A 22,203-nucleotide genomic window follows, 5' to 3' on the forward strand; every position below is an offset into this window, starting at 1 on the left:
ATATTTTGTATCACTATTATGTCTAAATAATTTAATTTTTTATCTGAAAATTGTGCTGTAAATTGGATATTATGATCACAGCTATTAAGCCATACAAGAAAATGTTGTAGATCTTGTGTTGTACCTTTCCACAAAAGAAGGATATCGTCTATAAATCTGAACCATTTAAAAATGCAAGAAACAAAAGGTGAGTTGTCTATCCATGTTGCTTCAAATTCTGCCATGTATAAATTGGCGATGGAAGGTGCGAAAGTCGCACCCATAGCCACTCCTTTTTTCTGTTTAAAAATGTTTCCATTATACATGAAAAAATTTTCTTTCATGGCTAGTCTTGCTATTTTTACTAAAAATTCAGTAGGTATCGATACCGGTCTCTCACGTTTATCAAAGACTCTTGTTAGGATATCCAGCGCTTCATTTTGAGGTATGGAGGTGTACAACGATGTTACATCTAGTGTTACGATGATAAATGGAAAATTTTCTTCTTGGATCTCTTCTAATTTAACCATTAAATCTCTAGAATCCTGAATAAAAGAAGTGATATTTTAAACTTCTTTCTTTAAAAATTCATCAACAAACATGGAAAGTGGTTCCGGCAATGAACCCCGGGACGATATAATTGGTCTACCTGGTGGATTATTTAACCGCTTGTGAATTTTCGGGAGCGTGTAAAAGACAGGAATTATGGGAAATCTATTATTTAAGAATTTATGATCTTTTGATGTGATGTATCCTTCTCTTAATCCTTCAGTGGTGATGTTATCAATTCTTCTTTGTAATTTCTTAGTTGGATCAAAGGTTAACTTGTCATAAACTTCCGTGTCTTGGAGCTGTCTCAATATTTCATTATCATATTGTTCATAATTCATTACTACCACTGCTCCTCCTTTATCAGCTTTTCTTATAATAATTGTCTTGTCTGATTTAAGTGATTTTATCGCTTCTTTTTGTGCTTTAGTTAGATTGTCGAAATGCCTTACTGAGGTGTCATGTAACTGACTTATGTCTTTTAGGACGCATGATTTAAAGGCATTGACAAGAGGATCAAGGGGTATAGGGGGAGACCAAGTGCTTTTTGGGGTTAATACTGTGTTGTCTAAAGAAGGAGAAATAGAATTGAAATAAATCTTCAGTTGTAGTTTTCTGATAAATATTTCTAAATCTATGTTAAATTGAAACATGTCAAACTGAATTGATGGTACAAAGGACAGACCATATGTTAGAACCTGCATTTCTGCTGTATTCAAAACGTGCTTGGATAAATTAATTACCACTGGTTCTTTGATGTTTGAGATCGAGTGTGTGGTCTTGACCGTATTGACCCTCTTCTGCCCCTTAATCTTCCTCGTCTTGTTGCTTGTCCTCGTGATAAAAATTTTTTTGATGTTTGACTCTCACCACCAGTGGACGGTGATGAAGAGGAAGAATCTGAAAATGTGGAATCTTTTTTATCCTATACAGAATCCGGGCCAAAAAATTTATTTGCAATGCCCTGGGTTCATAAAATTACATAAAATCATGTTTCTGATTTCAGCGGGGAAGAAAATTAAAACTGCAAGGACGGGGAAGGGACAGGGATGAAAAATGCACTTCACAGGGGTGAGGGGATGGGGATAAATTTTTGTCCCCGTGTCACTCGCTATGTCTAGTAATAGTACACAAGAAAGTAGCTCAAAAGACAGAAATCTCAAACTGCCTACTCAGAATTAAAAAAAAACTTTTAGCATGTATATTATTATACAAGTGACAGCAATAAAAAATGAAATTTGAGAAGATATGGGCTCCTTTCAGTGACTGATATAATAAATAATTATGGGAGGATGTGGGAACTAGAGGATTAGGAATGCAGGCCTGCTGATTATTAATGATACATTCACACTAGAATGCTGGTGCATTGTATTATAGTCTTTTAACAGAAATGTATAACTTCTACAAAAGTATTCCACATGCAGGGGGAAGAGAGATCTCAGGGGAAAGGTTAGGGTATGCATACAGAGAGCTATTGCTGATAAAAGATTCCAAAGTTGCTATTCAGACGACTGTTTTTGCAAAATGCTTGCAATATTGTTGTTCATTCACATTTTTATAATTAGAACATTTTGAATCTTTGGGGAAAAAAAAAAAGGTCTGGTTATCTTGCTTTAAAGTAAACCACAATGAAGAGTGGCATAAACTGATTGAACAGAAGCCCTGCAGAGGCTGAGAGCACATGGGCCTAGAAAAGAAACCAATATGTTAGCTTCTATAAGTATTTTTTGGTATGTCTTTTGTTCAGAGTAGGACTATAGTGCATTGATGGGGCACTATGTAGGAGCTTTAGTGCTTCCTCCTCTGCAGAATCTTCAATTAATTTCCCACTGCTCAATGTACTGCTTTGTTAATGTGCTAAGTGGTAAAAGGATCTACAGAACATGCTACTCTCTTGCACTGTAAATTACTTTTGCATTACTCATTTATAATTCTCCATGCTTCAGACTCGTGTACCTTCTCTTTCTTTTAGATTGTAGCATATCTCATCTTTTCCTAAAGGATCATTTTTCCTTTATTGCTCTTATCTCTCTTATCTACTCACTCATCCAGCTTTTGATTATGATCTTTAAACTGCAACTGTTCCCGATGTCTTTAAACATGCCGTAGTTACATCTCTCCTGAAAAGATTATCATGCCGTTGTACCGGGCCATGATACGCCCCCACCTGGAATACTGCGTCCAACACTGGTCGCAATACATGAAGAAGGACATAGTACTACTCGAAAGGGTCCAGAGAAGAGCAAAAAATGGTTAAGGGGCTAGAGGAGTTGCCGTACAATGAGAGGCTAGAGAAACTGGGCCTCTTCTCCCTTGAAAAGAGGAGACATTATCGATTCAAGATATTGAAGGGAATTGACTTAGTAGAGAAAGAGAGATTGTTCACCCTCTCCAAGGTGAAGAGAACGAGAGGGCACTCGCTAAAGTTAAAAGGGGACAGATTCCGTACAAACGTAAGGAAGTTCTTCTTCACCCAGAGAGAGGTAGAAATAGGCTGTTATAGGGGAAAGCACCCTTCAGGGATTCAAGAAAAGGTTGGATAAGTTCCTGCTGGAACAGAACTTATGCAGGCAATACTAGTCTCAAATAGGGCACTAGTCTTTGACCTAAAGGCCGCCGCGTGAGCGGACTGCTGGGCACAATGGACCACTGGTCTGACCCAGCAGTGGCAAATCTTATGTTCTTATGTTCACTGGACCTCACATGCCCCTTCAACAATTGCACAATCGCCCTCCTCCCCTTCTTATCCAAGCTACCTTTCACTTAGACTACTGGGCAGCTTATTTCTCTCTCCCCTTCAATCCTTTCAAAATTCTATCACCCAACTTATATCCCTTGAGAGCTGCTATGCTCACATTAGCTCTCTCCTCAAGTCACTTCACTGGCTCCCCATTCATTTCTGAATACAATTCAAACTCCTCTTACTGACCTACAAGTGTACTCACTCTGCATGCCCTCAATATCTCTCCACACTTCTCTTCTCCTATGCTTCTTCCCCTCCCCCCCATGAACTCTGTTCATTGGGCAAGTCCCTCTTATTCTTACACTTCTCCTCCACTGCCCCAGTCAGACTCCGTCCCTTCTATCTTGCTGCACCACATGCATGGAACAAACTGAGTCATTACGTCAGGCGCCGTCTCCGGCAGTATTCAAATCCAACCTAAAAACCACTTTTTCAAAGCTGCTTTCAACTCCTAACTCCCGCTCACCGTAAAATAATCACCTATGTCCATCCTATCATTCTCTCTACAAGAAACTCCTTAACACTAATATGTCCTGTCTGTCTGTCCAATTAAATTATAAGCTCTTCTGAGCAGGGACTGTCTATTTTGTGTTGATTGTATAGCTTTGTGTATACTTTTCAGTGCTACAGAAATGATAACTAGTTCTAAGAATAATTAAAATCATTTTCTCATGGAGATGGATTTTTACAAAAATGCCTGACCTGTGTGCGGCTAAACTTCTTTGTACATGCGAGTTTACCAAGACTGGTTGGCACTTGTGCTTATACTTTATTATTTCTAAAAGTACTATATTTGCATAAAGGGCTCCTTTTAGAAAGCTACTTCAAACACAACACAGCCCATAGGAACTAAATGGTCTGTGTCACATTTGCTGTGTGAGAATCACTACAGCTTTGTAAAAGGGGCCCAAAATGTCTTGGGAAAATTATTCTCATGTGCGGTGGTATATCAAGGGGTGGGGGGGTGGGTGCTGTCTGCACCGGGTACAGGTAGTAAGGGGGTATATCAGGTAGTTACGGGACCACAATCTGCATGCATATGGCTGTTGGCTTTGGCAGTCCACAAGTCCCGCTCCTCTTTCATGGACAAAAGTTCTTCATCCCCTAAACTGTACCGTTCCCTTAGGATTTTGCATGTATGGTCTTGCATTTCTTAGCATTAAATCTTAGATGCAAAATTCTGGACCATTCCTCAAGCTTCACTAGGTCCTTCCTCATGTTATCCATACCATCAGGGGTGTCTATTGCAGATTCTGTTATCATTCATAAAGAGGCAAATCTTACCAGACAACCCTTCAGCAATATTACTTTCAAAAATGTTACAAAGAATAGGCCTAGCATTCAGAAGGGCTCGGAGTTCGTAAAAAAATGGTTTCAGCTAATGGGGTTTGGTATCTCTGGAGCAAGGGTAGAAAGGAATTGTGTGTGCCCACCCATTCCACCACTGGAAATGGAAAAGAGGATGAAGTAAGGATAAGATTTTATAATTCTTTATTCATTTTGAATCTTAAAATAGCGAATACATGAACACATTACAGAATATATTTTAAAAAATAGCACTTACAACTTTCAATAAAATATATAAATAATATTTTCACACACCCCCTCCTATTTCCATATAATCAAGAAAACAATCCCAATATAATATCTCCCTCCCTCCCACCCCCCTCCCTGGATGTATAAATTCTAATCAGAAGTAAAGGGAAATATCATTCAAGCAATAAAGTTAGTCAGTGGACCCCATACCCGTTTAAACCATTTATTACCTCCTTGCATAAATATCATTTTTTTCATTTCTATAAACTAAACATAATGAGTGCCACCAAAAAGTAAAATTCAAACGATCAAAATTTTTCCAATTTTTTGTGATCATTTGGATGGCTACCCCAGTCATAATACCCAACAGTCTGATTTTATGTTTATCTATTGGTGGCTTAAGGGATAATAATGACCCACAGATTACCGTTTCATAAACTAATGGAATCACAGTCTCTAAAATCAAGTTAATATGTCCCCAAATACCGTATTTTCGCGGATATAACGCGCACCGTTGTAAAACGCGCACAGGGGTATAGCGCGCAGAAATCACGATGATATGTACAAAAACTTTTCTATACCGCGCTCAGGCATATAACGCGCATGCTGCCCGACTCTCCTCTGGCCACCCCGACTCTCCTTTCGCTCTCCCCGACTCTCCTCTGGCCACCCCGATTCTACCTTTCGCCCTCCCCGACTCCTCATCTGGCCACCCCGATTCTCCTTTCGCCCTCCCCGACTCTCATCTGGTTGCCCCGACTCTCCTCTGGTTGCCCCGACTCACCATTCACACCGCCCTGACATTTTCGGTGCACTGCCCCGCCTCTCCGTGCCTGTCCCCCTTGAAGTCCTGTCCCCCCTTGAAGGTCTGCCTGTCCCCCCTTGAAGTCCTGTCCCCATCCTGAAAGCCTGATGCCCCCCCTCGACGTCCGATTCTTCTCCCCCCTCGGCAGGACCACTCGCACCCCCACCCCGAAGGAACCGCCGACTCCCCGACAATATTGGGCCAGGAGGGAGCCCAAATCCTCCTGGCCACGGCGACCCCCTAACCCCACCCCGCACTACATTACGGGCAGGAGGGATCCCAGGCCCTCCCTGCCCTCGACGCAAACCCCTCCCCCCAACGACCGCCCCCCCCCCAAGAACCTCCGCCCGTCCCCCAGCCGACCCGCGACCCCCCTGGCCGACCCCCACGACACCCCCACCCGCCTTCCCCGTACTTTGTGTAGTTGGGCCAGAAGGGAGCCCAAACCCTCCTGGCCACGGCGACCCCCTAACCCCACCCCGCACTACATTACGGGCAGGAGGGATCCCAGGCCCTCCTGCCCTCGACGCAAACCCCCCTCCCTCCAACGACCGCCCCCCCTCAAGAACCTCCGACCGACCCGCGACCCCCCTGGCCGACCCCCCCACCCCCCTTCCCCGTACCTTTGGAAGTTGGCCGGACAGACGGGAGCCAAACCCGCCTGTCCGGCAGGCAGCCAACGAAGGAATGAGGCCGGATTGGCCCATCCGTCCTAAAGCTCCGCCTACTGGTGGGGCCTAAGGCGCGTGGGCCAATCAGAATAGGCCCTGGAGCCTTAGGTCCCACCTGGGGGCGCGGCCTGAGGCACATGGGCCAAACCCGACCATGTGTCTCAGGCCGCGCCCCCAGGTGGGACCTAAGGCTCCAGGGCCTATTCTGATTGGCCCACGCGCCTTAGGCCCCACCAGTAGGCGGAGCTTTAGGACGGATGGGCCAATCCGGCCTCATTCCTTCGTTGGCTGCCTGCCGGACAGGCGGGTTTGGCTCCCGTCTGTCCGGCCAACTTCCAAAGGTACGGGGAAGGGGGGTGGGGGGGTCGGCCAGGGGGGTCGCGGGTCGGTCGGAGGTTCTTGAGGGGGGGGCGGTCGTTGGAGGAGGGGGGTTTGCGTCGAGGGCAGGAGGGCCTGGGATCCCTCCTGCCCGTAATGTAGTGCGGGGTGGGGTTGGGGGGGTCGCCGTGGCCAGGAGGGTTTGGGCTCCCTTCTGGCCCAACTACACAAAGTACGGGGAAGGCGGGTGGGGGTGTCGTGGGGTCGGCCAGGGGGGTCGCGGGTCGGCTGGGGGACGGGCGGAGGTTCTTGGTGGGGGGGCGGTCGTTGGGGGGAGGGGGTTTGCGTCGAGGGCAGGAGGGCCTGGGATCCCTCCTGCCCGTAATGTAGTGCGGGGTGGGGTTAGGGGGTCGCCGTGGCCAGGAGGGTTTGGGCTCCCTCCTGGCCCGATATTGTTGGGGAGTCGGCGGTCCTTCGGGGTGAGGGGTGCGAGTGGTCCTGCCGGGGGGGGGATTTAATCGGACGTCGGGAGGTCGGCCGGGCAAGAGGGCTTGGGCTCCCTCTTGCTCCGATCGTGGATGCGGGTTGCGGGTGGGAGCGCGTGCGAGCGGTCGTTCGGGGTGTGGGGTGCGAGCGGTCCTGCTGGGGGGGTGATATCGGGGCGGTCGGGCGGGGTGGGAACTATGTTTAAAAATAGATTTCTGGAAGGTAAGTATTAAGGACAATAGAATAGTAGGTGATCCAGTGTCCCTATGTCAAGATGGCAGTGCCAACTTCTATTGGATTTTGAACTATCTAATTTCTGTAAATGAACAGGGGGTCCAAAAGGTTTTATGTAACAAGAAAAATCAAGTTTGTCTCATTGATGCTGACACTGTACATCTCATCCTCCAAGACCAAATTCGTGACCATTGAGTAGCAGAAATCTTTTGCTTAATCTCAATGCTCCAAATATCCCGAAGGCTTATTTTTGGTTTCTTATTTATATAACCAAATATTCATTTATACCACTGGGCAGCACATGACCATGGGTGCATGCCCGAAAGGGCTTGACCAAAGGGGGGCATGCCCCTTTGGAGCATTAGAGGTGCATGGATCATATCATTCTGCTCCGCTCGAATGGGGAAGAGGAATGGGGATCGAAGGGCATGAACATTCCAACGGTGGTTAGAGGTCTAATGGACAAACATTTACTGCCTCTTTTATAAAGCCACACGGCAACGGCCCTGAAGCCCTTTAAATCTCTACGGGCTTCGGGGCCATTAGCACAGCACAGCCGCTAGCATGGCTTTGTAAAAGAGGCCGTTAATGCTTTTTTCTAAACCATTATCTGAATTGCCTTCTCTCCCTGATACTTCCTTTTCTTCAGGGAGACCTTCCCTTCCCCCTCAACCTGTATATCAGAGGGAAGAAAATCACACTCGGAAAAATGAGAGTGTTATAGGTCCTCAAGAGATTGCATCAGTCCAAACTTCATTTCCTTCTCAATCATCTGGAACAGTAGTAGCCAAATTAATTAAGGTACCAGCACCAGTTAAATTTTCTTTTCAGTCTATTAATAATACATCATCTTCTGATTCTCAATAAATTTTGTTGAAGGATATTTGGATGGCAATCAATGAGATGGACCAAACTTTGCAGACTAATTTGATACTACATAGTAAGTTTACAGAAGCTTCTGCTAAGTTCTCTGAATATAAACCTAGAATAAGCACTTTAGAACAGAAAGTGAATCATGAATCTCAAATTAAAACTTGTCAGACTGTGGTGGCATCCTCAGTGAAAGATAATTTGATTATTCATATGCAATTAGAGTTGCTTAAAAACACTTCAAGAGCAGTCAATTTGAGGCTGCTCAATTTTCCTGTTGTACATTACCTTTCAACTAAGGAATTTTTTTAAGATATATGTAAAAAGACATCTTGCAGTTGGTTCTTGATTATAAAGACATTTTGAATGTATATTATTTGCCACGGGTTTTAAGTGTAACACAAGAAGGAGAGATAGATAACATAAGCACTCCTGATAGTATGGATCTCGCAAAGTTTTTAGTCTTCACAAGATTCTATATCTAAATAATCTACTTTAGTGGTAACTATGCCTTCAGTGGACAAGAAAATATTGATTATGAAAACTTACTTAAAAATAAAAAAGCAGTACTGTTTCATGATTAAACAATATTGATGTTTCCTGATGTGTACAGACAGACTCGAATTCATCGAAAAGCCTTTCTCTTGCTTAAACTTAAAATTTTTGCAAGGGAAGGCACTTTTTATTTGAAATTTCCCTGTAAATGTCTGGTCACTTGGGAGACTGTCGTATGGGTTTTTGGATCCGACTCATTTGGAAACATTTCTTTAAGATAAAAAGGAGATTTCCTCTAGTTACTTTCCAAACAGGTTAAATAGGAATTGAATAAGTATCTTGCTTGCTTCTTACTAATAATAATGTGTACTTGTATTGATAAATAATGAAAGTTGTGTTTGTAATAGTCTTCTTAGCTCCTCAAGATGTGAGCTAGTAGATGTGTTGTTATTTATTGATTTCTGAAAGGTTTATCTATTTCTTTATTACCTGCATTGTAACTCAAAAAAGATCTACATAGCTGATATTGCTGGCATTTCCCCTCCATTTTGAAACCGCTTTGAAGGAAGTTGTCTTAAGTTATCCAGATGACTTGTCCCTTTTGTTTTGCCCATCCCCCTCTCTCCCTTCTCCCCATCAGAAATATAACACCCTTCTCTATCCCTTATGTCAGTGTATCTCAAACTGTGTGCCTCCTGAAATTTTAGGTGTGTCAGGAGACACAGAGAAAAGGAGAGGCGCCAGCGTTGGCTGGCTGCGGCAAGAGGCACATCCTGTAGGCAATCAGCCAGTGTCAGTGCCTGTCTTTCTCTCCTCACATCTTCCCTTCCGGCACCCCCCACTGGTGGCTCAGGGCCCATCTAGATGGCTTTCACGCATGCGTGCACATCGATGTGATGGTGTCCTGCACGTGCGTGATGTCACTGCATTGACATTGCACACTTACGGGATGCCTCAAGCTGCGGTCACAACGTTTAGTGTGCCGCGGTTCAACAAAGTTTGCGGGACACTGCCTTATGTCTACCCTTGTATGCTCCATCCTAGAGAATTTTTTTCTTGATTTCCCTTTCTGGCCCCTTCCCCTTGAATATGGCTTTTACGTTAGAAACGCAACAAAATATACTTAAACAGTAAGGACCCCTATGATAAGATGACTGCAACTCCAAAAGTGGAGAAAAACAGACCTCAGAATAAGTACACCCACATAATTCAGTATACAAAGTCATGCAAAATGGGGTTAGTCACAGTCATAAATCTCTCAAAAATCTCCACAAAATATCGTTCATAATAATGTCCATTCAAATGTACAGTCAAATCTTCTTAAACACAGGAACCCTAAATTAATCCACAGTAACAAAATCCGCCGGGCAGAAGGGCAGCCACTTATCCATAAACAAAATTCCATTAGCCAGACTTGACAGCGGCCCTGTTTTGCACATAGCTGTTTCAAGAGCGCTGGCAAATATCCCCCTTCAGAACTACTAAATCATAATAGAAAAGCAAAACAGGAAAAACTTGTCCCGTATAGGCTCAACACTTTGTTGTGCTGAAATATGTGGGCATACTTATTCTGAGGTCTCTTATCATAGAGGTCCATATTGTTTAAGTATTTTTTGTTGAGTGTCTTTATTTATCTGTATATAGTATAGTTCTTGTGCATTTCTTTTTAAAGTGTAACCCATTTGGGGCAATTGTTTATACTGCAGTATATTAAAAAAAAACTTGGATTTGGACTTGAATTGTATCTAGATAATGGTGCTGAATATTACCATTGTCTGGCAAGGGTTGGCACTGTGTACCCCGATATGGAGGGTTAAGTGACTTGCCCAGGGTCACAAAAAGCTGCAGTGGAAATTGAACCCAGTTCCCCAGGATCTCAGTCCACATGTTTAATCTTATCAGATGGAGTAGTTAACAGTTCTTGAAAACAATCTAATTTTTCAGAAAATTTCTAGTCAGCAGTCTGCCTTCAGACCCTCTCATTGACTTTTCTCAGTGTTCTGTTTCATTGTCAAGATTTTGGTTTTAGTGCCTGATGTAAAGAACATTGTAAGTAGAGAGGGAAGACAATACAGTATATTAAAATAGTATTTCTTTTATTATGCACAGCACACAAAATGCATTTTATAGATAGCTTCTCAGACAATTTGAAATAGAAAATGGATAAAATATACCTGGTTCTAGCAAAGCTGCTTGGAAAAACTAAGGAGAATGTATAACCACCATGTATGTTTGTTTGTAAATCAACAGTTACAAATTGTTTTAATAATGTATAGTTGTTAATGAAAAATGCCCTATTGGATACCAGATTTTAGATAATGTTAAAGTTTAAGTTGTTCTTTTTTTGCTTTTTTTTTTTTTTTTTTACAGCAGCTTAATGACAAGTTCCTGTTCATCGGATGACTCAGATCAAGAAGAGATCCGGCTTGCCCTGCATGCAGCAAAAATAGCTTCAAGGGAAAAAATGAGATCCCGCTTTCACAGCAGCAATGACCTAATTCATCGACTCTTTGTCTGCATCTCAGGTGCATTTTCTGCATTATTGGTTTTTAAAACGACCTTTATTTAAAAGACAGGGAAACAACTTACTGTAAACACAAAAATTATCCTTGGAATCTTTATATTTGTAATATTTGTTAGAATCTTGTTTACTATTTTTTTTTTCTTTTTGTTTATGATCTTTTCTCTTCCTTGGATAAGAGCTGAATAGCGTTACAGTATATGGATGGAAAATATCTTACTGTGAAATAGAAGTTTTAAGTTTTCTTTTTATGACCTTTATACAACGCCATTTCATGACATACAGGGTTGTAGTTACTAGTATATTTTAAGGGAGTAATGCATGATTTTTGCCCCTTAGTGTACTGTACATTAAATAGCAAAATTGTGTTGTTTTACCATAATACACATTGTTAGTCACCATGGATTGAATAATAAGGTGGAGAGTATACAGATGCATGCAAAGCACTCAATATTATGCAACTGGAATAACCCAGCTTGCATTGAATATTGCAAACTGGTTTTGTGGAAAACTAATGCCAGATTTAAGCTGGTATTAACTTTTCCTTCTCAAGAGCACCGGGCCACTAACAAGCAGCCTCGACGCTCCCAGGTACCATCCTAAAGGAGCTAAAACTAACCATAACTGAACAGTGCTCCCCATCTCCCTCACCATAGGTTTCTCTTCCTGGGCCTATCTTTCCCAAGCCTTGGTAGTCTAGTGGGTCCAGAACAGGAGCAATCCCCAATCAATCCTGCCCCTGTTGTTGTTGTTAGGTGCCATCGATTCGTGCTCGAGTCCTAGTGACTTGATGAATTGTGGATCTAAAACTAAATCAGTTTTCTGTTAGTCTGGAAAGGTCCTCCAGTGTCACCCCCATGGCTGTTTTCAACGTGTCCAGCCATCGGATTGCAGGTTGCCCTCTTCACCTGGTTCCTTCAATCTTCCCACACATGATGTTCTTCTCCAGTGAGCTCTCTCTTCTGATGGTGTGACCAAAATAAGATAGTTGTAACTTCATCATTTGGGTTTCGAGTGACATAGCCGGTTTGATCTCTTCCAGAATTGATTTGTTAGTTCTTCTGGTGGTCCACGGCATGCCTAAAATCCTTCTCCAGCACCGTGCCAATCTTCTTTTTGTCTTGTTTCCCTAGTGTCCAGCTTTTGCATCATAAGTGGCCCCTGAGAAAATGTGTGCATTGACAAGTCTGATCTTTGGAGTGTTACCTCCTTGCCTTTTAATACTTTGTCTAGAGTCTTCATTGAAGAACGACCAAGTGCTATTCTGCAGAGTATTTCCTCCCTGCTAGTTGCTTTTTTGTTTACAAAAGAGCCCAGGAGATTGAAATCCTTTACAACTTCTATTCTATCGCCTTCAAGCTCAAAATCGTCATCATTTTCCATGTTCATGATCTTCATCTTTTATTCAGTTCTAATTCCATATTATGTGTTTCAGCTTTGACTTTTCTCAGTAGATATAGCATATCTTCTTTTTGCTAATGATGAGCATTATATCATCTGCATAGTGCAGGTTGTTTATATTTAGGCCACCAACTTTGAAACTGGTACTTTCTTCTTCCAAATTTGCTTTTCTGAAGATGGTTTCACCATACAGGTTGAACAGATAAGGTGACAAGATGCCTGACGCCACATTTTATTGAAAACCAATCAGTGTTGCTGTATTCAGTTCTCACTGCAGCTTCTTGATTTTCATATATGGGTATTCCCATTTGCACTAGAGTTCTCCATAGTTTATTGTGATCCACACAGTCAAAAGCTTTGCTGTAGTCCAAGAAGCAATGGTATAGGGGTTTTTGGTATACTTTGCTGTTCTCCAATATCCATCTAACATGGACAATAACGTCTCTTGTTCCTCGACCTTTTCTAAAACCAACCTGAACTTCGGGTAGTTCTTGCTCAACATATGATTGGAGCCTTTGTTGTATTATTTTCAGCAATATTTTGCTGGCGTATGAAATTACTGCATCACCTTTCTTCGGTATAGGCATGAACAGTGATCTTATCCAATTGGTTGGCATGCATTTTTCTTCCAAATCTGTTGACACAGTCAAGTGAGAGTCATGGTAGCACCTTCTGAGCCTTTTATTAATTCAATTAGAATACCGTCGATACCAGGTGACTTGTTTTTCAACAAAGCTTTACTCGCTGCTTTGACTTCTTGCCCCTACCAGGTTCAAAATGGTACTAGCTGTAGTTTTGCAATACTACCATTAGGGTTCAAGCTACTATAATAAGGCCATTTATCCTTATATGATGATGAGATCTTTAGTGGGGACACCTTGAGACAACCATTATTGGTTGCTAGCACCATTGTGAAGCTGGTACCAGCAGGGGCAAGAGCTGGGACTAGGGGATTACTTTTGTCCCAGATCCCCTAGACCAGGGATCAGCAAACATTTTAAAGCAAAGAGCCATTTTATTCTAAATGTTTAACCCAAGATTTACAAATGGGTAGAGAAGGGGGTTTGAAATACGATTTGTAATGCAATATGCATTTAACACAAAAACAAAACTTCAAGTACTTACAGAACATAAATAAAAACAATTTAATAAGACTAGCATTTCATGGCAATACCACCACTGCATCAGAGCAAATAAGGATCAACAGCTCAACATCAGCAGTGTGAAGCATCAGCATGCACCATCTCTCCCTCCCCTCCATCTCTATGTCCATGAACCATATCTCCTTCCCCTCCACCCTTATGTCCATTCCTTCCCCTCTCCCCATGCAACATCTCTCCCTCCCCTCCACCCCATGTTCATTTCTCCCTCTCTCGTCATTCTCATCCCTCCTGTAATATATTTCCTCCCACCCCCAATCCCACTCACAAATATTATGCTCTTTCTTGCTTTAATCAGTCAGTGACAATTCCTGTATCTGTCTGCTGCTAACCCAGAAGCCTTTCCTCTGTCGCATCCCATCCGGTCAGAAACAAGAAGTTCTGACAGAGGGTGGGACATGGCAGAGGAGAGGTTTCCGGGCAGGGCCAGTTTTAGACATACTGGGGCCCAGAGCAGAAAATAAGGAGGGGGCCCCTGATTCCCTCTCCTCCTTGCCCTCTCCTTCTAATCTCCCTTCCAGCCATTACTATTACACATAAAAACAACTTTAAATTACTTCTTCACACACAAAACATAGTCAGACCTTTACCAAATAGAGAACTGGGAATCCCAAGAAATTAAACTTAGCAAGAGAAATAAAAACAGATATGCACTTTTTGTACCAAACACATGGGATCCTGCGCCCAGGATCTCCTAAAATTAGCCACGTCCCATGCTGGTGGGGATCCCAAAGCCATCCAGTTGAAGACCACCTCCTTTGGTCTGGCAGCCAGAAATCTCCAGGCACTGCAGCTAGAAGAAGAGTATAAGATAGAAAACTAGGAATAATACTGTCCTGAAGGGGAAAGGCCCTTTTGTGGTCCAACAAGGGGGCCTTGGAGGGAAGTGAGCCAAGACTCACAGCAGACCTTGACTAGGGTTTGGACCATCTGTACAAATTGAGTGATGCCTCACCCTGATGGTACATGGGGGCAGGAACAAGGACTCCTTAACTGGGGAGCCCTTGTGAGGATAGAGTTGTGCAATCATTTGAAAATCCAGACTTTCCTCAAGAAGCGCTACCCATCTCGAATTACTTTGAAGATGCCTATATTGGCCAAATAAATCGCAGAGGACATCAAACATTGCTGTTTCCAGTTCAACTTTAGAATGTGTATCAACGAATATTGAACGATCAACAATGAATGATCAGTGATGTTGAAGGATGGCACTGCAGCTTTCAAGAAACATGTGGTACCCTTTTTGCAAACTTTACCAGTTCATTGACTGCCTGAAACATCATCAAGGACTCCATAATTTTGAAATCACTCAAATCATAGCCGTAAATCCTGCCAATGCCAGGAACAAAAAATATACTGCAATTTCAACAAGGATCAAATGCATTGTGCAAGATCTTGACTATCAAAATTTGGTTGACGGTCTCAGAGGTATTGCCAACAGTTTTTATTTATAATTGCAGCTCGTTATGATTTTTGTGCTTGTCTTGTTGATTTGACCATTCTGTTTTTAATTGTGATTTTTGGACCTTTTTTATGAAAATTAAAATTTTACTCTGTGGATTTACTATAACTGGGTCAAAATTTACTGGAGTGAAAATTCTGGAGGGTGGGGGCAAAAAAACAACAACCAGGTGTGAAATTGTGGGGGTGAAACTAAAGCACTCGGGGACAACATGTTGAGGGGCAAAAGGTGATGAAAAATACCCAGGGGTGAAAGTTGTGGGGGTAAACTTTCCAGAGGCAAAACTTACCTGGGGTGAATTGGGGGGGGGGGGCAAAACGGGGGTTGTTTGGGAAAGATCTTTGGAGAGGAGAATTGTTCAGAGGGAACCATGGGAGGGATCCTTGGTGGGAGGGAAAACCAGAGAACTGCTAGGGCCCCATTAATGTGCAGCCCAGGAACACTGGGCCACAGTTTTGTAGTGCCCCTGGGAGGGAAAAATACTTCCAGACAGAATTTTCCTAGGAATAATGCAGCATATAGTATTCATCACAAGTTGCATTGTAATGAGTTGTTTTGCATGCCTTATATCTTATTAATATGTAATTCACATTAACTTTAAACTAACATGTGTTTCAGTAATATAATGCTAGTGCCCTTGAACACATGTTAAGGGGAAATAACATGTGTTGCTGTAATGTACCCTGTTAACTACCCCCTCTTAGGGCTAGATTCATAAAGCAAACCGATCATGTACCGATCGGTTTGTGACCCCTTTGCAACCAGATTTCCTTCGGGCCCCTTTCACTAACCTCTCCAGCGATCCGCTTCAAATCCGTGCATGCAAACGAGGAGAAAACGCATGCAAAGTAGGCAGGGACATGATTCACAACACAAAATTCACGATCCGACTGGGCTGGCCAATCAACCCAGGAAGCAACTGCTGGGGACCAGTCGCAGACTTTCTTTTCCCACTCTCCAGCTCCATTTCCTGCTCTCTGCTGCCCCGATCTCGCTGCCTTTACTGTTTCAGGGGCTGCAGAAGCCCTGGGGCCAGGGGGGAGAGCGGTGCCTGTTAGCTCCCTGACAAACAAAGCTGGAATGGGCGGCAGTGGGGACGCAACTTTAAAATTTGAAACTTTAGCTCCTCTTGCCGCCCAGACTGATCTCTGCTGCCTTCCCTGCAGTGCGAGCCCGCGGGTTTAAAGCGGGGCTGCACCCCGCAGTGTAGCCCCACTTTAAACCTGCGGGTTTGCACTGCAGGGAGGCGGCAGAGAGCAGGAGAGTCTGGGCGGCAAGAGCAGGGCTGAAAGGGGAGAGCAGGAGAGTCAAATCTATGATGGGCCCGGAGGTCTGCGCGTGCACTGGGATCGCTTTCGAGCGATCTGGGCAGGCAGATGGGGGTGTTCCTCTGATCGCCCCCATCTGCATATTTTTGTTTTGAGAATTCATCGGACCTGCCTGGATCGGGCCCGATCAGGCAGGTTCATGAATCTAGCCCTTAGTTTCAAGTTGCTTTGTTTTCCAGTGGGGTCTAAGACAATTCTTTTCTACAACATAATGGTACCTGAGGCAAGTAAAAGCTGATAAGATAAAAATAAAGTTAGCTGAAGCTCTCCATTTTATACATAAGTGTAAGAACTCTCAGTAGCGATAGCGATATGGATACATTAAAGACCTTTGCTGGCTTGACGAACTCTTGTCGACATTCCTGTGGGCAATATAATATCAGAATCACTGGAGTTTACCTTGTTTGTGTCATGAATTAGTCAGTTATAAAAATTACGATTTTCAAAAAAGTACAGTAAATCATTAATTGTAAAAATGAATTTGAAATATCAGTGCAAGCCTCTTGTTTAGTAGGGTGCTTGGCGCCAGGATCTTTGATTTCTGCCTTAACTGAATCTGCGGCTGAAATTGCCTGTTCAGTTTCAACAGAAACTAAAACTGCCCAGAAGGTGGCAGAAGGGGTACATAAGGGGTTTATTTGTTTGTGGCCAAGGGCCAACTTTGAAGCTGGGGGGGGGGGCATTGCAAGCACATATCAGACCGTCCACTCACTGCAGCAAAAGGTAGACCAGACCAGATTTTAAACTCTCAGTGGATGAAAGAGCCACTTGAACAGTTACAGAGCGCAACCAGATCCAACTTATTTACAGTTGATGTACGTTCTCCTTACTCCTTTCAGCAAAACCAAGATGTTAACTGCGCAGCTCTTATCAGATGGTAAAAACTGTTCGCAGAAATGCACCTTTGCAGATCCCGGACTTGTAGGGTGGAACCCTAGTACCAGTATTTGTGCAGACTTTACATTATCTCCCTTCCGCTGTAGATGTAGATTCCCATTGAATGGAGTATGAGCTACCTGGATAGCTGTGCTGTATACAATCCTTTTTTTTTTTTTAATTCTTTATTCATTTTTAAGATTACATTAAGTGTTACATATATTCAATCACATTAACAATAAATATATTACTTAAATCTTATCCCTCCCCCTTCCCCCCCTCCCTACCATATAATCCAGTATAATATAAATATGTATTAATAAAATATCCCCACCCTACCCAATTAATACTAATAAATTGCTGTATACAATCCTGAGGCTTTATTTGGCGTGGGAAGGGTTTCCAGTGTAGTAAGTCAGCACCGGGTTTCAGTTCTATTACTTGCCCCAGACTGACGTGTTTGAAGCTTGCGCAGATGAAGACGGAGCTTGCGGGGATGGGGCAGGGACCGAACTTGCAGAGACGGGGATGACTATGGATCCTGTGGGGACAAATTTGTCCCCGTGTCATTCTCTACTCTCTAGCTCAAGAAAGTGCAGAGAACTCCAAGCATAAACAAATAGCCAAGAAAGCAGCCCCAATTACTAGGGCTGCAAATAGATAGACAAGGCTGCAGAAGAGCAGCTTATAAGCAGTCATGTGAAATATATGCACACCTACCCACAGTGCATATTTTCCATACTGCTATATCAGTAAAGCACGTAGGAGACTTGCTATATGACAACACTAAAACATATTTCAGAAAAAATTTCAAACTGTTTATTGTGTACATGAGCAGAATGGTTATCCAAGGTGGTCCTTGTTATAGCCATTCATCAAATATATATTTATACTACAATAAAACACTTTGGGATGATTTTGCTTGAAACTCGGATATTTCTTATAGCAAGAGTTGGATCTCATCTCATTGTGTATTAGTTTTTCTTGAGAGATAGGTAAATCATTTGACATTTCAATCCTCTGAAGCAACCCGCTCGACTCTGTGACACCTCTGGACATGTCCAGAAATCTTCTTCTATAATTCTGAAATCCTCTTCTGTAATCCGCCTTGAACCGCAAGGTAATGGCGGAATAAAAATCACTAATGTAATGTAATTTGTTCTGAGAACAGCCTTAAGGTAGATTGTATTTGTCAGACATGTGAAGCAGATAGCTCAGTTAATTGTCTGTCTTTTTATAAACTGCAAGGTGTTGCTGACCAGCTGCAAACAAACTATGCGAGCGATTTGCGCAGCATCTTAAAGACCCTTTTTGAAGTTATGGCAACCAAGCCAGAAACAGATGGCAAGGAGAAGCAAAAGAAAGGTAAAAGCAGCAAAAGTGCATTACTATCTGTACTGCAAACAGCTCTCTCCTTGTACTGCATGAAAAAGTAATCATAGGTTCACTGTTCTTTGAAATATCCTGCACTTGGAGTCAATTTTTCTTTTCCTTGACATAATTGTTTCCTATTTTTTCTACCTTTTGTCTGGTCATCTTATTATTCAAATCATGTTGGTCCCAGGCTCTGGTTTCTGTTTGTCTTCTGTTAACTCGCTCAGCAGGGTCTCCTGCCCATTTGATGTTTTCTTCTTTCTCCGTGCTCACCATTCATCTTTTGGCTCTGTACCTTCCCTTCGACTGCCATATCTAACATTTCTTTTTCTTTCTCACTGTCTTTTCTCTCTCTCTCGCCCTGGATCAAACCTCTCTATTCTCCTTCACACAGCATCTCTCCCTTCCTCCCCTCCATTATTGTGTGCAACATTTCCTTCTCTTTCCCCATGCTCCATCTCTCTCTGCCCTCCACCCTATGTCCAACATTTCTCTCTCTTATCTATGCATGTCTTCCTCCCCTCCCCCATATGCAAGATTTCTCCCTCCCACCCCTTTCTAACTCTTTGTATACTACTGGCAGAATTCTGTGCCCCCAAAAAAAATCAAAATTCTGCACACAAAATTAGAAAAAAATGCAAGTTTATTTGTCAAAATTTAAACAGTATTTTGCTAATTATCCATATTTCATTTAAAACAGTTAAAATATTTTTCTTCTACCTGTGTTGTCTGGATGTTTTATTTTTCCATCATGTTGGGTCCAGTTTCTTTTTTCTGCTTTCCTGTCATCTGCTAATTTTCCTTCAAGTGGCTGCTATCCATTTGTCTTTTCTACCCTCTCCTGTTTATTCCCTCACGGCACCTGCCTCAGACATATTGATCATTCCTTTTTAGCTCTTTTCTGTCTCTTTCTTACCCTCTTTCTTCTCCTCTTTTTCACTTTTCAGCTACCTATCAAATTTCCATCTTCTCTCCCATTCCCCATCTCATTCCTTCCTCAGCTCTCCATTCCCTTTCATCTTCAATGTACCTCCATTATCATATTTCTACCCTCTATCTAGCCTCTTATCTGTTTCCTTGCCACCCTCTCCTCCTCCTCAGGATTCTACCATTCTCAGCATCTTCCTTCCTCTACCCTTATAGCCCAGCATCTCCTCCCCACCCTTGTAGCCTGACATCTCCCTATCTCTTCCCTGCTGCACTCTCCCCAGTGATCCAGCATTTCTCCCATTCTCTTCCCTCACTCCCATTTCCAGGCATCTCTCCATCACTTCATTCTGCTCCTGGATCCAACATTTCCCTCCTTCTCCCCTTCCACCTCCTGTGTATCTCTCTCTCCCTCTCATCTACCCCCATGTGTAACACCTCTGTCTCTCTCCCTTCCTTGTACCCTGTGTCAAATCTCTCTATCCCCCGCCATGTACCATCTCTCCCTTATTCCCCTCCATTATTTGCAATTTCATCCTTTCCCCTCACCATGCATGTCTCCCTCTCCTCTCCCTGTACCACCAGCTTTCCTTCCTGAAGTTCCTTTCACCTCTTCCCTTCCCCTGTGTCACCACCTTTCCTTCCTCTTACCTCCTCCCTCTCCCTGTGCCACCAACTTTCCTTCCTCTTCTCCCCTGTACTCCAAGGTTTGCTTCTTCGGGTTGCGGTATTGCCTGCCGCTAACCAGAAGTCTCCCCTCTGCCACGGAAAGACTTCCGGGTTGGCGGTAGGCAGCGTATGGGAATTGCTGCAGATGCCGCAACAAGATTCGATGCTGACATGGCTGGCATGGCGAGATTCGGCGGATGAAAAGAGAATTTCATTCTTCCCTCCCATCCCCCTTTGCAGCACTTCCCGAATGACACTCCTCCTCTACACACACACCCACACACACACCCCGTGAGACCACAGCTTTAGGACCTCCTACAGCAGCGGTAAAAAGGATGCTAGCGGCCTGCCCACCAGGGCTTCCCTCTGCCACATTATCTGTGATGTCATCAGTGATGCGGCAGAGGAAAGGCCCCAGCGGGCAGGCTAGGAGCAGCCTGTTCACTGCTGTTGCTGATTTAGGAGACCTGGAGGAGACTCGGGAGGACTCACTGAATCGGTGAGTCTGATTTTTATAAGGAAATAAATTGATTCACCAAAGTGAATCAGTGAATCGATTTGAATCGGTGAATCAGGCAGCACTATTAGGAACATGAACAGTAAACTCTCGAGCGGGGGCTGGATAAATGACCTTAGAGGGCTGTATCTGGCCCGTGGGCAGTAGTTTGTGGACTCTTGATCTAGCTTTTCAAAAGGCATTTGACAAAGTACCCTAAAAAAGACTCCTGAGAAAATTTGAAATTCATGGGATAGGAGGTAGTGTCCTATTGTGGATTAAGAACTTTTTAAAAGATAGAAAACAGAGTAAGATTAAATGGTCAGTATTTTCAATGGAGAAGGGTAAATAGTGGGTTTCTCCAGGGGACTGTGCTGGGACTGCTGTTTTTTATTTATAAATACTGTAGAGATGGGAATAACTAGTAAGGTAATTCAATTTGCTGATGTTTGTTTATTAAAAACTTGCTTTATCACCAATAATGACACAAAAGTTGTTTAAACTAGTTAAACCACAAGAGGATTGTAAAAATTTGCAAGAGGATCTTAACGAGACTGGCATCCAAATGGTAGATGACATTCAATGTGAGCAAGTGCAAAGTGATGCATGTAAGAAAGAGGAACCCAAACCACAGCTATGGGATGCAAGGTTTCACACTAGGAGACACTGCTCAGGGAAAAGACCCAAGTGTCTGATGATGTATGTAAACCCTCTTCTAAAGCAACTAAAATGTTAGGAATTAGCAAGAAAGGAATGAAAAACAAAACAGAGAATATTATAATTTCCTTGTATTGCTTCATTGTGCGACTGCACCTCAAATACTGTGTGCAATTTTGGTCAGTGCATCTCAAAAAAAATATAGCAGAATTAGAAAAGGTACAAAGAAGATCAATGAAAATGATAAAGGGGATGGGATGACTTCCCTATGAGGAAAGGCTAAAAAGGCTAGTGCTCTTCAGCTTGGAGAAGAGATGGCTGAGGGGAGATATGATAAAGGTCTAAAAATTACAGAGTGGAGTAGATGCGAATTGCTTGTGTACTCTCCAAAAATACAAGGACTAGGGAGCATGCAATGAAGCTACTTATGCGTAATTTGATAACAATTTGATTACTTTTTGTAGCAGGTATAATTCTTTGGGCTCCTTTTACAGAGCCGCGACAGGGCCTTAACGCGCAGAATAGCGTGCGCTAAATTGTCGCGTGCGCTAGCCACTACCGCCTCCTTTTGAGCAGGCGGTAGATTTTCAGCTAGCTAATCTGGTGCGTACGCTAAAACCGGAGCCCCTCGTAACATATTTAACTC

At 43.1% G+C, this 22,203-nt stretch overlaps 1 protein-coding gene across 7 annotated transcripts in view; it reads left to right on the forward strand.

The window, feature by feature from the left end:
• Positions 1-22,203, forward strand: part of ZFYVE28 (zinc finger FYVE-type containing 28) — a 304,842-nt gene that overhangs the window by 264,100 nt on the left and 18,539 nt on the right. For 6 of the 7 annotated variants that reach the window (XM_033950658.1, XM_033950654.1, XM_033950636.1 and 3 more), the window contains 2 exons: positions 11,057-11,211; positions 18,683-18,799. In XM_033950658.1, the coding sequence (XP_033806549.1) occupies positions 11,057-11,211; positions 18,683-18,799 (272 nt within the window). The remainder of the gene's footprint in view (positions 1-11,056; positions 11,212-18,682; positions 18,800-22,203) is intronic. The other variant, XM_033950646.1, reaches the window with a different exon arrangement.

This window comes from Geotrypetes seraphini, chromosome 1 (genome assembly GCF_902459505.1).
Source record: "Geotrypetes seraphini chromosome 1, aGeoSer1.1, whole genome shotgun sequence".
Lineage (NCBI taxonomy): Eukaryota > Metazoa > Chordata > Amphibia > Gymnophiona > Dermophiidae > Geotrypetes > Geotrypetes seraphini.